This window comes from Hyperolius riggenbachi, chromosome 7, assembly GCF_040937935.1.
Source record: "Hyperolius riggenbachi isolate aHypRig1 chromosome 7, aHypRig1.pri, whole genome shotgun sequence".
In the NCBI taxonomy this organism is placed as follows: Eukaryota; Metazoa; Chordata; class Amphibia; order Anura; family Hyperoliidae; genus Hyperolius; species Hyperolius riggenbachi.
The window spans coordinates 35,473,346-35,489,245 of NC_090652.1; the positions used below are offsets into that span (position 1 = coordinate 35,473,346).

Below are 15,900 nucleotides of genomic sequence, written 5' to 3' on the forward strand. Positions count from 1 at the left end.
TTCCCGGGGTAGGCAGCTTTGCGGTGAGGACTGGAGGACAGCGAGGGAAGCCTCATTAGGATCTCCTTAGGTAAGTATTTGATTTTTTTTTCTATTTTACAGCTCAGGTACACCTTAAAGAGACACTGTACCAAAAATTACAACGTTTTTTCTACCATCCTACAAGTTCCTAAAGCTGTTCTAATGTGCTCTGCCTTACTGCAGCACTTTCTACTATCACTGTCTCTGTAATAAATCAATGTATCTTTCCCCTGTCAGACTTGTCGGCCTGTGTCTGAAAGGCTGCCAACTCTTCTGTGCTGGTCTGTTTATGCACACCCCTCCAGGCCCCTCTCTGCACACTCCAGTGTGTGTTTTATTTACATAAGCCAGCAGCATCTCTGCTATCTTATCAGTGATAGAAGAGAGCTGGATAAAAATCCTCCTCTGTTAGGCTGTGAAATTAGCTGGCTGACACATACTGTGGAATTACAAACACAGGCACAGGCAGAGCTGTCTGCAGGAAGCCTGTCACTTCAGTGCATGAGAGAAGCAGGGGACAGAAGGTAAACACACAAATGATCTTTTGAGATTCAAAAGGAAGGCTGTATACAGCCTGCTTGTGTATGGATGTATTTTCTATGTGTGGACATACTGTACATCAATCTACTTCCTGTTTTGGTGGCCATTTTGTTTGTTTATAAACAAACTTTTTAAAACTGTTTTTGACTACTTTTAATGCGGCGGGGAGCGGCGAAATTGTGACAGAGGGTAATAGGAGATGTCCCCTAACATAGAGTGACCAGATTTTTGTGCGTCCAACCTGGGACGGGGAGGGGGGCGCGGGGGAGGCGGCGCGCGCAGCGCGCCACGGCGAAAAGTGGGGAGGACTGAGGAGCGCACAGCGCCGAAGACCGGGGGCGGGGGGGCTGCCGCGGCGAAAAATGGGCATGGCCATGACATTGTATGGGCGGAGCTAACGTAATGATGTAACAGCGAGGCATAAGAAAGCAGTGTTTACGCCATGATGTGGACAAACGAGACTTTGCATCATGGGTGTGCAGAAACTGTGTGATGCTAATAGTATACCGTAACCACAAAGCAGCAAACATAGCCATCTATGACCATTAAATAATAAATGCAGTAACAGTTACCCCGGACACCAGAAAATAAACGCAATAGGCAACATGTCAGCACAAAATAACCGCAATGCGGGCAACATGTCAGTATAAAATAAATGCAATGCGGGCAAACATGTCAGTATAAAATAAATGCAATGCGGGCAAACATGTCAGTACAAAATAAACGCAATGCGGGCAACATGTCAGTACAAAATAAACGCAATGCGGGCAACATGTCAGTACAAAATAAACGCAATGCGGGCAAACATTTCACCAGAAAAGAAACGCAATGCGGGCAAACATTTCACCAGGCAAGAAACGCAATGCGGGCAAACATTTCACCAGGCAAGAAACGCACTGCGGGCAAACATTTCACCAGGCAAGAAACGCACTGCGGGCAAACATTTCACCAGGCAAGAAACGTAATGCGGGCAAACATTTCACCAGGCAAGAAACGCACTGCGGGCAAACATTTCACCAGGCAAGAAACGCACTGCGGGCAAACATTTCACCAGGCAAGAAACGCACTGCGGGCAAACATTTCACCAGGCAAGAAACGCACTGCGGGCAAACATTTTACCAGAAAGGAAACGCAATGCGGGCAAACATTTCACCAGGCAAGAAACGCACTGCGGGCAAACATTTCACCAGAAAGGAAACGCAATGCGGGCAAACATTTCACCAGGCAAGAAACGCACTGCGGGCAAACATTTCACCAGGCAAGAAACGCACTGCGGGCAAACATTTCACCAGGCAAGAAACGCACTGCGGGCAAACATTTCACCAGGCAAGAAACGCACTGCCGGCAAACATTTCACCAGGTAAGAAACGCAATGCGGGCAAACATTTCACCAGAAAGGAAACGCAATGCGGGCAAACATTTCACCAGGCAAGAAACGTAATGCGGGCAAACATTTCACCAGGCAAGAAACGCAATGCGGGCAAACATTTCACCAGGCAAGAAACGCAATGCGGGCAAACATTTCACCAGGCAAGAAACGCAATGCGGGCAAAGTTCACCTGGAAAAGAAAGCATTTACTTACCTGGCAGAAGTCTCCGGCCTCTTGCGCGCTGCTCCCGGGACCACCTTCTCCCTGCATATCTCCCGCGCTGACAGGGCTACGGCAAGATGGCGCCCGAAGCCCTGTACTAGAGACACAAATAGGTCTCCAGTACAGGGCTTCGGCAGCCATCTTGCCGTAGCCCTGCTCGCCTGCCGGTGTCGGAACAGACACCGGAAGAGGAGGCTGGAGCGGGGCTGCAGGCAATGAACTGGCACGGCGTCTATAGACGCCGCTGCCAGTTCATGCGGAGAGAGTGGCCAGAGTCCCGAGGCCGGGACGTCCTGCTGCTGAAAGCGGGACGTTTCCCGGGACCTCATGCTGCCTGGGACAGCGGACCCCGAATCCGGGACGCGTCCCGGGCAATCCGGGACGTCTGGTCACTCTACCTAACACACTGGTATGTTTACTTTTGTGCGATTTTAACAATACAGATTCTCTTTAAGTCCAGGCAGCTGCGGATTATTGCAGTTAAGCAGCAGCTGTACAACAGAATGGATTACTCCAGCAGCCATAAATTAGAGCCAGTAGCTCTGGAGTGGACAAGTATCGGAGGCATTTTAATTGAGAATTTGATCAATGGATGACAAGGACAGGGTTGCTCGAATACCCTCATTTCCTATTTGAGCTTTCGCAAATTCAGGTTTGCTAAAATCCGAATTCGGTTGTAATCACGCATGCGAACAAATTTGAATTCGCATTCGCATCGTGATCATGACCGAATCCGGAATCACCAGTCGTAATCACAAATTGCTTCCAAAACTTATTTTAGGGTAAATGATGCATAAAGCATCATGCTTTTTTAAAGAAAAAATGCAATTAATTGTGTGGTGGTATAAAAAAAAACTTTGGTGAAAAACGTTTTCTGTATTTGTTTGTTTATTCTTCTTCACCATCTTCTTCTTCTCCTCCTTCTTCTTCTTCTTCTTGGTGTGCTAAAATTCCCAGCCACCTCATGATCCCCCCTCTCGCCGACAACAGGGGCCAGGAACGTGCCTTCAATCCAGGCCTGGTTGATCTTTAAGAAGGTTAGTCTGTCCGCAGACTATGGGGACAGACGAAAGCGCTTCTCGGTGACCACGCCACCGACTGCACTGAAGCACCTCTCAGACAGCATGTGGGAAGGGGGGCAAGACAGGACTTCTAGGGCGTACTGCGCCAGATCTCCAAGCACTTGACTCAGTACTCCAAGGGGTCCACAGGGTCATCGCCGGTGTCGAGCCCGCTGAAGGACCCCATGTAGATGGCCACCATCTGGGTCAGGCACTGGTTCTGACTTCGAAAGGAGGATGCTGCTGCAGGCACCTCCTCTCTCGGCAGCTCTACCATTGTGTACAGTGCCTTACTCAGAGACAGCAGGTCTCCTGGGCGCCTACTGCTGGCTGCAGGCACTGGCTGCTGTGCTGGCTGTACAGGGAGAGAGGGGGTGGAAGACTGGGGGAAGGCTTCCTCCAATCACCGAACAAGGACCCACTGCAACTCCCTTGTTCGCTAGTCAGGGTCTCCAGCAGGCTGGAACTGACCCAGCTTCCCCTTCAGCCGTGGGTCCAGGATCATGCTAGTACAGAAGTCCTCCTGAGCATGCATCTGCTTCACCCTGGGGTCCCTGCACAGGCACCGCAGCATGTGCACTGCCATGGGGAACAGTTCGGACGCAGCAGAGATGTCATCATCATGGTTGTCCTCGGCACCCCCAGAGCCGACATCGCTGTCCTCCTCTCTGGCCCCTGAGCCTCACCCCGTACTTTCCTCCACCCCCACACCACTGCAGCTGCACTCTCCTGTGGCACCTCAACGTCGAAGGTCAGGGACCTCCAACTCCTCCTCCTCCAGCAACTCAAAGTCCTCCTGAGAGGTAGACTGTGCAGCCGGCTGCTGATCCAGCTGGGACAGGGACTCCTCTCCCGCTTCCATCAAATCCCACAGGGCCTTGTTCAGCAGATAAACCATGGGCAACCACTCACAGAGGGATGCCCGTTCCTGGCTCACCAGGTTGGTTCCCTGCAGGAAGGGAGCCAACACCAAGCAAAACTGCTGCATCTGCCCCCACTATGCTTGGAGAGGACCTGGAGGTTGGTGGTGGTGCCAGAAATAGTCATGTTGACAATGTAATGGCTGACAGCCCTCCTCTGCTCAAGCAGCCGCTCCAACATTGCCAGGGTGGAATTCCAGCGAGTCGGCACATCGATGACAAGCCGGTGTCGTGGCAGGCCCTCGCGCTGCTGCAGGTTGGCCAGGTTTGCTGAGGCACCGGCAGAACGGCGGAAATGGTGCACAATCTTCCTTGCCGCTTCCAACAGATTGTCCATCCCTTGGTAGGTGCGCAGAAACTTCTGCACCACCAGGTTCCGGACGTGGGCCAAACAGGGGATGTGGGTCAAGTTTCCCTGGCGATGGCAGACAGCAGGTTGGCCACATTGTCGGACACCACCAATCCGACTCTGTGGCCTCTGGGGGTCGACCACCTCTTCTCCTGCTCTCTGAGGTAGTGAAGCACATTGGCTGCCATAAGTTTGTTCTTCCCCAGGCTGACCATCTCCAGCAGCGCTTGGCAGTGGCAGGCCTTCACGCTGCTGCTGAGGCGGGGACACTTGGTGGCGGCGGGTGTGCCTGAGGAGGAGGGACCAGGATCAGAGGAGCCTGCTGCGGCTCCCCTCAACCCGCGGGCTGGCACCACCCACTGGGCTGCTGCTGCTGTGCCCGAGGATGGACCTGCTGCTTCCTCAAGCCTTTCCACCAGGCTGACCCAGTAAGCCATGAAGGACAGGTAGTGGTCTGTCCCAAAATGGCTGCTCCAGGAGTCCATGGTGACATGGACCCGCTCGCTCACGGCATGTTCGAGCGAAAGAGCCACGTTCGCCAACGCAAACCGGTGCAGTGCTGGGATCGCCGTGCGGGAGAAGTAGTGGTGGCTGGGGATTTGCTACTCTGGGATCCCATACTGCAAGAGCGTTCTCATGTCACTCCCCTCTGGCACAAAGGAGTACGGCAGGAGCTGGGAGCACATGGCCCGAGCAAGCAACCCATTCAGCATCTGGATGCGCCTGTTGGTGGGAGGCAGAACCTTGGTCACCCCGGGAAAGGACTAACTGAGCAGGGTCTGGCAGCATTTGCCTGCACGTGAGGATGAGAAGGCAACTGTGGAGGGAGCAGCGGAGGCCACTGAGGACTGGCTGCATGAACCAGCCTCAATCGCGGCAGGACTGACAAAGTGCACAGTGGGGGAGAGGAGGGCATTGCGTTTCCCCGCTCCTGCTGCTGATGTTGATGCAGGCCCAGTGCCACTGTCCTTCAGCCTTTTAAACTCCTCGCACTCCTGCGGGTGCTTGGTCTGCAAGTGGGTCAGCAGGCATGAGGTACCCAACTTGGACAGATCACGACCTCTACTCAGGCTGGCCCTGCAGTTGTAGCAAACTGCACGGCTCTCATCTGTGTGGGACACAACAAAAAAATGCCAGATTGGGGATGTGAACTACCCCTTCAGGCTTGAATACTGGCCTTTTCTCACTTTGGTTGGGGACTGACTGGTGCGGGTGCCGGTGGTGGTACCAGCTGAAGCAGCAGGCTGTGGCTGCTGCCTTCCACGCCCTCTGCTGGCCCTGCCCCTGGTTTCCATGTTGCTGTGCCTCTGTGCCACAGCCACCTCCTCCTCCGAGCTGCCTTCACCCCTCCTCGCCTGTCCCCATGATCTCCTCCTCAAATTCTGCCACAACAGCCTTTAAGTCACTTGCAGTCCTTAAGGTCAACAGTGAGCCCAGTGAGGGCGGGCTGGCCGCTGGGGTGGGCGTGACCTCAAGCGGTGGTGGTTGGCGGCTGCTACTGAGGACCGGAGTTCTGGTGGTAGCGGCTCTGGTCTCGCTGGAGGTCTAGCTGGAATCGGTGGCTTACTGCTCCACCATCAGTTCCATGAGAACCTGTGCTTGACTCTGGTCTGGGTGCCGGCAACGTTTACCCACATCAAAGATGGGCGCAACACGCTGCTGCTGCGCCTCTGCTCCCTCCTACACAACTGTGCGGCCAGGTGGCTGGCGGCGGACCAGTCACAGACCTGCCAGCAGTGGTGGCGGCAATGGAACTGCCTCTCCTGGCTGTGGTGCCTCACCCTCTAGTACCTCTGCCAGGCATTGTGCAGTAAAAATACAATATAATAACAAAAAAACAAAGACAAAAAACAAAACAAAACAAAAAATAAATAAATATACATATATTTATATATATAGGGTGGGGAAAGGGTGTAAACTTTAGTAAAGAGGGGTGGGTTGGTGACAAAAAAATTGAAAGGTTTTTTTCTTTTCTTTTTTTACTAATAGACAGTAGTAGACTAGAAGACAGGTCCCTCAGTCAGTACAAGTCTCGAACGATGACAGGTAGAGCTAGTTCACTTCACTGCACATAAACGGTCAGTGAGTGACAGACGTCAGTGTCACACTACACTATAGTGGACGAAGAAATGTAGCACTAAGTAACAAGACAGAGTGACAGACAGTGACACCAAAACACTGTCTGACTGTCACACTGCAATCAATACAGTCAAGGCAGATGCAGCAGTCAGAAAATAACCAAACATAGCCTGGCCTGCCTGCTGCTAAGTGCTAACTTACTGCGGCTGCTAGTCTAACACTAAATGAAGCAATGAACAGTACAAATTGCGAACTACACTACAGCTAACTAGGCTAAGGCTACCCTATGCTAGCAGGCCTAGCCTGCACACAGACCTAACACTAGCCTAGCAGCACAGTATACAGTATATACACTTGCTGACTGAAAACTATAACACTCAAATCACTAGCTATCTATACAGCTATATAATATATGTGTAAATAATGTGGTTAGGATGCCAAACGCTCTGTTTACACAGTAAAAAGACCTTGCTAAGACACACAGCAGCACTGGAGATGCTCTCAGTACCACAAGTCACAAGCAAGGACGACTGCCTAAAATGGCCGCCGCCTTATAGAGGAGGGGAGGGCCAGGCTCCCCTCCTCTGATTGGTTGCTAGTGCCTTGGATTGGGGCCCTCTGATTGGCCCAACGACGTCAGCCAATGGTTACCGCACGTGTGCAATGCGAATTCGTGATCGTAAATTTCCGCCATGATCACGACCGAATTCGCGTTAATTACGAATAGATGTGAATTTGAATTTCGCGGTCACAGATTCTGAATTCTGAATTCAGAGCCAAAAAATGCTCGTGATCACGAGTAATCCTCCGTGATCACGAGGTCGTCGAGAGCAACCCTGGATGCAGACACTTGTATTCATCACCTGCATTATTCTGCTAGACTAATTACCCTTCCCCCCCCCCCCCCCCCCCCCCCCCAATATTTTATCTTCTTTCAATTAAGGTTTTTTTATGCTGATACGTTTTTTGTGTTTTTTCCTTTTGTGTTTTTTTTTTTTACTTTTAGCTCTTTTAGCAAAACAAAGGTTCTTAAAAGCAGAGGGTGTTTGCGATAATTCAGGTTGGCGTAAGCAAATGATGTCTGTTTTAAAAAGGCCAATTTTTTTTTGTTTTGTTTTGTTTTTTGCATAACATTTTAGTAAGAGGGCATTTTGGACCTTTGTAGCCCCATACACACTCCTAGGAATCGATATGTTTGCTGCGTAGTCTGTAACTTTAGCTCTTTTTGGACGAGGATTATTGTTCTTTCTAGTTAAGCTTCATGTTACTACTTATCCAGAGGCATCTCTTTACTACATTTTCTCTTTAATTATCTTATTTTGGTAGATTACACTTCCTCACTCAAGATTCTATGCTTACATGACAATAACATCCAGGGGCGTTCCTAGGGTCCTTGGAGATCGGGGTCACCTGTGGGCACAAGGTGGGGGGTGTATGCGCTGCGGCATAAAAATGGGCGTGGTCATATAGTGAGTGGGCGTGGCCATGGGTGGGGCCAAATTTACATGAACTTAGCAACGGTGTAAGCTACAGATAACGGGCCTGCCCATCAAAATATTGGATGGAGCCCCATGTCCTTTATTTAGATAATTTACAATCAGTATAGCATAGATCAGATCAAAAATGTATACGCACATACAATTCTGATTGGTCAATCACTGACCAATTTTACCACCCCCATGGAGTAATGGGCCAACAGACAATGAATTTGATGAACAGAGCTAAAATTGGCTAATCAAAATTGTATGTGTGTACCAGGCTTTACAGCTAATACTGTACATATTATAAGTAGCAGGGATCAACACACACTGCAGCTAGTTTACTATCAGTACAGGCACAGAGTAACAGCTTATACTGTACATACTGGAGGCAGCAGAGATCAGCACACACTGCAGCTAGTTTACTATCAGTACAGGCACAGAGTAACAGCTTATACTGTACATACTGGAGACAGCAGAGATCAGCACACACTGCAGCTAGTTTACTATCAGTACAGGCACAGAGTAACAGCTTATACTGTACATACTGGAGGCAGCAGAGATCAGCACACACTGCAGCTAGTTTACTATCAGTACAGGCACAGAGTAACAGTTTATACTGTACATACTGGAGGCAGCAGAGATCAGCACACACTGCAGCTAGTTTACTATCAGTACAGGCACAGAGTAACAGCTTATACTGTACATACTGGAGACAGCAGAGATCAGCACACACTGCAGCTAGTTTACTATCAGTACAGGCACAGAGTAACAGCTTATACTGTACATACTGTACATTTGTGTGCAGCACTTAGAATAAGATATGTTCTGTCTTTGGAGTGCACATAAGTTGTATGTTTGTCTCATCATAAAAGGTTGGTCTTATTAGCATCAGCCTATAGAAGTCAAGATCGCAATATGAAGGGTATCAGTGTCTTCTTTCCTGAAAGCTCTGGCATTTTCTTTACAGAAACCTACAAGAACCGTTAGTAAACTTATACAGGATCTAAGAATCTTTCACAGTTTATTAATGGCATCTACAGTATGCATTAACCCAGCCTGATGTAGGTCTTGCTTTGTTTGAACAGAACTTGAACACTAGCAATTACTGTACACTGTCAGAGGTAACTCACTTTCCTTGGAGGCCACATCCCGCAAGGCAGGGAACCTGAAAGTCATATTCTCAAGGTGATCCAGGAACTTCTCACAAGCTGGCTCTCCCTTCTGAAGTATGATTTCCATTAGTTTCTCAGTTTTCTCTCTTTGTTCTTCAGTCTTGTACAGATTTATAAACTCCTGCTGGGTTACCAGGCCCAGACATCCCAGCTCATCACACAAACCATCCACATCCTTCTCAAAGACTTCAGTAAGTTTTTGCTTCAGTTGTTCTATGGTCTGCGATCCCGTCATGGTGGAAGCCATGGTATATGGATTTCACAATCTGACAATAATAATAATCAAAGTTCAGTTATCAGTAGCTATAGCAATACCAGATTACCATCCGGACCCCCAATAACAGACAGGTCTCGCCCCATGACAAAAGAACCTCCAGTAAAAAGCTGCACCTTTATGAAAGACAGTCCCCTCAGTAATAAGCTGCAGACCTACGACAAATATGACCTGCATAACAGACAGGACAGTAAAGTCGTACCAATGGGAACAGGGATGGTTGGAATTGCAGATTTCCAATTCTGCGGCAGCTCCGCATTCTGCCACTGCAGATTTCCGCTACTACTATATTCCAACCGTACTTAGCAGTATTCCTGATGGTATTCTGATTTCCGCGGATTTCCGTTTTCCACTGAAATTCCGCCGACCGCTTACCGCACTACGAATCCTCATTCTCTTTCTCGGCGCTCCCACGCCGCCATCCTCCGCTTCCTGGAGCCGCCGGTACCGGGTCCCGTCACTTCTGGCAGACCCGGCCAATTGTCCGCATCACAGGGGCTCCCTCCATACCCGTACGCATGCGGCTGCGCAGTAGGCAGCCACATGCGTATCTGTATGGAGAGAGCACCCTGTGATGCGGAGAATTGACCGCGTCCGCCGGCCTACTGGCCGACTCGCGGCAATGACGGGACCCGGTGGCGGCGGATCCAGGCAGCGGAGGACGGTGGCATGGGAGCGATCCGTGCGTATGGGGCTGGAGGAAGCCCCAGGTATGTATATTTCATCCTCTCTGGTTCCCTTTAAGTTGAATTACTGAAATAAATTAACGTTTGCACAATAGTCTAATTTTTCGAGTTTCATTTGAATAAATTGTTGATCAGAAATCCTTAGTGATGAGGGAATATGGTCTATTTATTTTGACTATAATTCACTTAAAAGTTTCACATTTTCATAAATATGAGGATGTTTGTGAAACAATAGACAGATAAGGATATGCAGAAAACAATTGATCAATTTTTGAAAATAGATTTGTTTTTAAAATTAATGAAGTTGGGGTACAAAGAAAGACATTTTCCCACTTATGAGACTATTTGCAGAAAAAAATATCCCCCAGCAATACTTAAATGCATTGAGTTAATGGACATGGGAAAACATATTTCAACGAATTGCCTCATTTTTGCAACAATGGTTTTTGTGGAACTTAATTAAAACTTTAGAAAAAAAATCTTAAAACAAGATAATTATCTAATTCAAATGCAATAATGACTTTAACATACATCAAAGCTTATTCCCAAACCTCATCATAACTTTTTAAAGGGAATCTGAAGTGAGAGGGATATGAAGGCTTCCATATTTATTCCCTTTTAAACAATACCCGGTGCTCTGTATTCTGTGAATCTTCAGTAGTGTCTGAATCTCACACCTGAAACAAGTATGCTAATTCAATCAATCTTTAGTCAGAAACACCGGATCTGCTGCATGCTTGTTCAGGGTCTATAGCTAAAAGTAGTAGAGGCAGAGGATCATGAGGACAGACAGGCAATTTGCATAATTCAGAAATAAATAAATATGGCAGCCACATATCACTCTCACTCCAAGACCCATATGTAATTCACTTTTTCTCCTGAGTTTTTTTCTAGGTGATATTAGACTTGTCAATAAAATGCCTTTTTTAAACTACAAGCAAGCAGAAAAATTACTCTCAATAATTTTTCACCTAATTTTTAGTGGATTTTTTTTTTGTTGAAAAATTAATTAAATGAAGATGAAAATTTATATCCAAGGAGAAAACTTAGGAGAAAAAGTGAATTGCATATGGGCCCAGGTGTCCTTTCAGGAACAGTGTTGTTACTGGGATAGTGCTGATTTAGTGCTGAGTAAGAAAAAGGGGTTTAAACTCTGTGATTGCCAATTGAGGAAATATTTTTTCAACTTTTATAAAAGTAAGAGTACAGCTTTTCCCTTCTCTTCGCTCACCTATGATCTTGCTTTGTTTTCAGTCAGTATGGAGAATAGACTGTACCAAGTATTCACCCACGCCTTACAAAATCAGTCCCGTGTCTCATGTTTCCTTTACAGCACCAGTTGAATGCTGCATACAGTACATAAGACTTTGCTCTTTTTATAGGACAGATACCAAGGCAACGGTCACAATGGAAGAACATTTCACTCTTTTATGATACCGGTAATTGAAATTCATTATTGATAGAGTGCGAAGATAACTTATGGAGATATAAGGAGCTCAATGAGATCAGTAACCTACAAAAAAAAAAGAAAAAAAAAAAAAAAGCTGTGCTTATAGGACTATTATAGCTAAAAATGAAATGTAAGCATGAAAAATCTGACAGAACTGACAGGTTTTGGACTAGTCCATCTCCACATACAGTAGGAGATTCTTAGGATTTTCTTTGTATTCAAAAGCATTTTCTGAGCGGCAGTTGCTAAGTCTAACAGCCAAAATAGTAAGATAGCAGCCAGCCTCTCTTACTTGCACACTATGTTGTCAGTTACGATTTTGAAAACAAACAAAACCAAGAGAACCCCCCATGAGGAAAACATGTTGCTCCTGTCAGATTTTATCTGTCTACTTTTTTTTTTTTTTTTTTTGCTGTAGTGGTCCTTTAATGAGAAACTCCGACCAAGAATTTAACTTTATCCCAATCAGCAGCTGATACCTCCTTTTACATGAGAAATCTATTCCTTTTCACAAACAAACCATCAGGGGGCGCTGTATGACTGATATTGTGGTCAAACCCCTCCCACAAGAAACTCTGAGTACGTACTCCTGGCAGTTTCCTGTCTGTGAACCTTGCTGCATTGTGGGAAATAGCTGTTTACAACTGCCAAAAAATCATGCAGCAGCTACATCACCTGCCAACAGTAAAAATGTCACCAGGTAATAAATGTCAGAATGTAAATCAAGGATTTAAAAGATTTTACAATGGGCAAACACTGACTAAATCATTTATACATAATTATTTTAAAAATGAAGCACTTTTTTTATTACATTATTTTCACTGGAGTTCCTCTTTAACCTTTCAACTGGCAATTTAACTAGATACTTGCAGGTGCTGCAGGACAATTTATTTTACAAAATGTAACTTTATTTCTTATGTGTGATATTTTCTTGTTACTAAGTAGTTTACAAAAGTAGAGTGTAGGTAAAATTGTGCATAAAACCACAAGCCACTATATTTACAATGAAAATGTAACGGTTGGGTGTTATAACTCAGACGTCTGATTATTAGGTGATCTGCAGAATCATCAACAATCAGACACTATACCTAATTATGTGGTGATCTGCAGAATCACCAATAATACAAGTATAGTTTGCAAGGGTACTGTGTGAGTAGTGCTTGGTGCAACCGTAACTCAATAGTTTTGCAAGACCTTACCAGAGGAGCTGGTAAGGTACTATCAGTATAAATACTGTAATAATAACCAGTACCTTGCCAGGAGCTGGCAAGGTACTAATAAAGGAGTATCGCTAATCTTTACCAGAGGAGCTGGTAAAGGGTTAAACAATAGGAGAGCGTCAAATAACCAGACCTTTCCAAAGGGGCTGGAAAGGTAACAACAAAGGAAATACAGAAATAGTATTACTAGTCCTCACTAGAGGTGCTGGCGAAGTACTAGCAAAGAAAGTGACTGTATAGTTTAGCCAAACCTTCCCAGAGGAGCCGGAAAGGTACTATTAGTCACTATCGAGCCAGTTAGGTTATACCTCACCAGAAGAGCTGGTGGGTATATAGTACAAGACCTCACCAGTGGCAAGGGCCCACTGGTGAGTAGAGAGATCAGACAGGCAAGGTTCGGCAACAGAGAGGTAAGTATCAGTACAGAAACGCAAGGCAGAAGAGTAGTGAGTAATCAAGCAGAGGTTTTGCAACTAGTCAGATAGGCAGAAGTACAGAAACGATAAGCAGAAGCAAGGTCAGAGTATAGCCAGAATCATACATAGGTAATCAATAACAATAATATGACATTAGTCCTAGTCTTGTGTGAAATCCCTGGTTTCCTCCCAGATCAAAGCACACCGGATACTAGTCTAAGGTCTGAGCGCTAACACAAAGTATTCACGACAGCAGACAGTGAGCGAATGGAGAATAAAGGCTTATGAAGCAGAGGAAGGCTCTCCGCCACTCCCACCTCGGAATCAGCCAATCCGAGCGGCGAGAGTCACCTCTGACGTCAGCCGACCGGCAGGTCAGCTGACGCGATTCTACCTGCATAAAGGTCCTGTCTCCGCGCGCGCCCGCGCGAGACAGAGAGCCTATGAGCAGGAGACAGCACCGTTCCTGGCGTGCTAAACGCCGACAGAGCGGATGAGTGCTGAGTGCCGGGGAGAAAGGCGGCTGCAGACACCCCCTGCGAGTCAGCAGCCGCCAAGTCAGTAATCGTTACAAAAAAACAATGGGCCAATTGCAATTTGGAATGTTTTCTGTTCATTTACGCTTCCATTTTGTGTTTCCTGCACATTAACAAAACCGGACAACGTTCTGTTTTTTATATACTGTATATATTGTCCACCTACTCTGTGTGAGCATGCTTGTGCGTTGCCCTAAAATTGGAGTACAAACATTTCATGGACTCTCTTTGGATCAATGCAATTAATTGTTGAGATGTTAGTGTCACTGTGTATTTTTTAATCTTTTCTGGAGGTATTTTTTTTATAATTTACTTCTTGGTAATTAATCCATGCCATGCACTGATGAGGAACATTTGGTTTGGTAAAGCTGAACAATATATATGAAGGCGTTATGGTCAGCCTTCCTAACCTCCTTGGTGATGTTCCGAAAGGTAGCTCTGGGCTACTTGTGACAGTTGTTAGCAGTAACCCCTAGCTACATTAGGGGATACTACCAGGAGTGCCGAGTCCAGAGATTGCAGTGAAGCACTAGCATCACTCACCTCATCGGTATCCAGCGGCAACAGCCTTTCTTCTCTGTGTCCTCCAAGGCTCCCCATCTTTACGCCAAGATTGACCTATCACATGATAACAGAGGGAAATCTAAGCATAGAAATAGAGTGCCCTCTGGACAGAAGGAAGACTAGCAGGACGTGGTCAGATATTGAGGAGGTGAGTAACATATGCTCTGCTGCGGCTCTGCATAGGCACTGTTCCTTTAAGGAAGAGTGGAGCTTGCCACTGAGTTAGTACTGATCGTAGTAAGAAATTGGGGTTTACACTCCGTGATTGCCTAGTGAGGAAATAATATTTTTCCCACTTTTATAAAAGTAAAAGTACAGCTTTTCCCTTCTCTTTACTCACCTATGATGTTGATTTGTTTTCAGTGAGTATGGAGAATAGACTGTTGGAATAATTCATCCTCCACACTATACAAAAGCTGCCCCGTGTCTCATGTTTCCTTTACACCTGTTGGATGCTGCATACAATACATAAGACATTGCTCTTCTTATAGGACAGATACCAAGGCAACGGTCACAATGGAAGAACCTTACACTTTTCTATGATAATTACAATTAATTAATTATAGAGTACAAAGATAACTCATGGTGATATAAGGAGCTCACAGAGATCAGTAACCTTAAAATAAAAAAATAAAAAAAAACATGCTTAAAGGACCACTATAGCAAAAATTGTAAGCATGTAAGGTCTGACAGAGCTGACAGGTTTTGGACTAGTCCATCTCCTCATGTGGGATTCTCAGGATTTTCTTTGTTTTCAAAAGCATTTTCTGAACGGCAGCAGATAGTAGCCAGCCTTCCTACCTACTTGCACACTAGGGGCTTGATTCACTAACCGGCGCTAAGCCGGTTAGTGAGCCCTATCACTTAGTGGGCGCAAATTACGGCACTAAGTAGTTTGCGCCCACACATCAGTCTTAGTACCGCTCACTGCGCGCGCAGCGCGGGTGCGCCTATATTAGTCGATAACGATAACGTCGCACCCGCTGCCCCTTGATAATGGTGCATCAGGTGCCCCTGAAACAGCGCATTAATGCGCCGCTTCCGGGGCACCCGATGCGCTGTTATCGTCGCACCAGGTGCAATGTTTAGGAGGCAGCGGGTGCGACGTTATCGTCGCACCGCGCACTAATATAGGCGCACCCGCACTGTGCGCGCAGTGAGCGGGGCTGCGCGCGAAGTAGCTTTGCACGCACTAGGGGCAAAAAACAGCTTTTCACACCGTTAGTGAATCAAGCCCTATGTTGTCAGTTAGACTTAGCAACCGCCATTCAGGAAATGCTTTTGAAAATAAAACCTGTAATGCCTGGCAGATCTCCTGCTTTCCTTCAGCTGCAATGCCCCAATCTACCACCACCTTCTACACCCTATGTGGCGCGTCCCCGCTTGAACGGGAGGTGCCAACTTCGGTTACACCCAAGCCTTGGAGGTGCAAGGTATAGCAGCTGAGGCGAGAAAGCCAGAATACCACCAGAACAAACAAGACTATGTAGCTGGGTGATGGAAGAGGCTACACAGATCACCACATGAGTTAAGGACAAG

At 46.8% G+C, this 15,900-nt stretch overlaps 1 protein-coding gene across 1 annotated transcript in view; it reads right to left on the minus strand.

Annotated features, from left to right (window-relative positions):
- Nucleotides 1-11,481, minus strand: part of LOC137524247 (up-regulator of cell proliferation-like) — a 62,355-nt gene extending 50,874 nt beyond the window's left edge. The window contains exons 1-2 of the mRNA XM_068243880.1: nucleotides 11,407-11,481; nucleotides 9,174-9,481 (exon numbers count right to left, since the gene is read on the minus strand). Coding sequence (XP_068099981.1) covers nucleotides 9,174-9,462 — 289 coding nt within the window. The 5' untranslated portion in view covers nucleotides 9,463-9,481; nucleotides 11,407-11,481. The remainder of the gene's footprint in view (nucleotides 1-9,173; nucleotides 9,482-11,406) is intronic.
- Nucleotides 11,482-15,900: the final 4,419 nt, after the last annotated feature.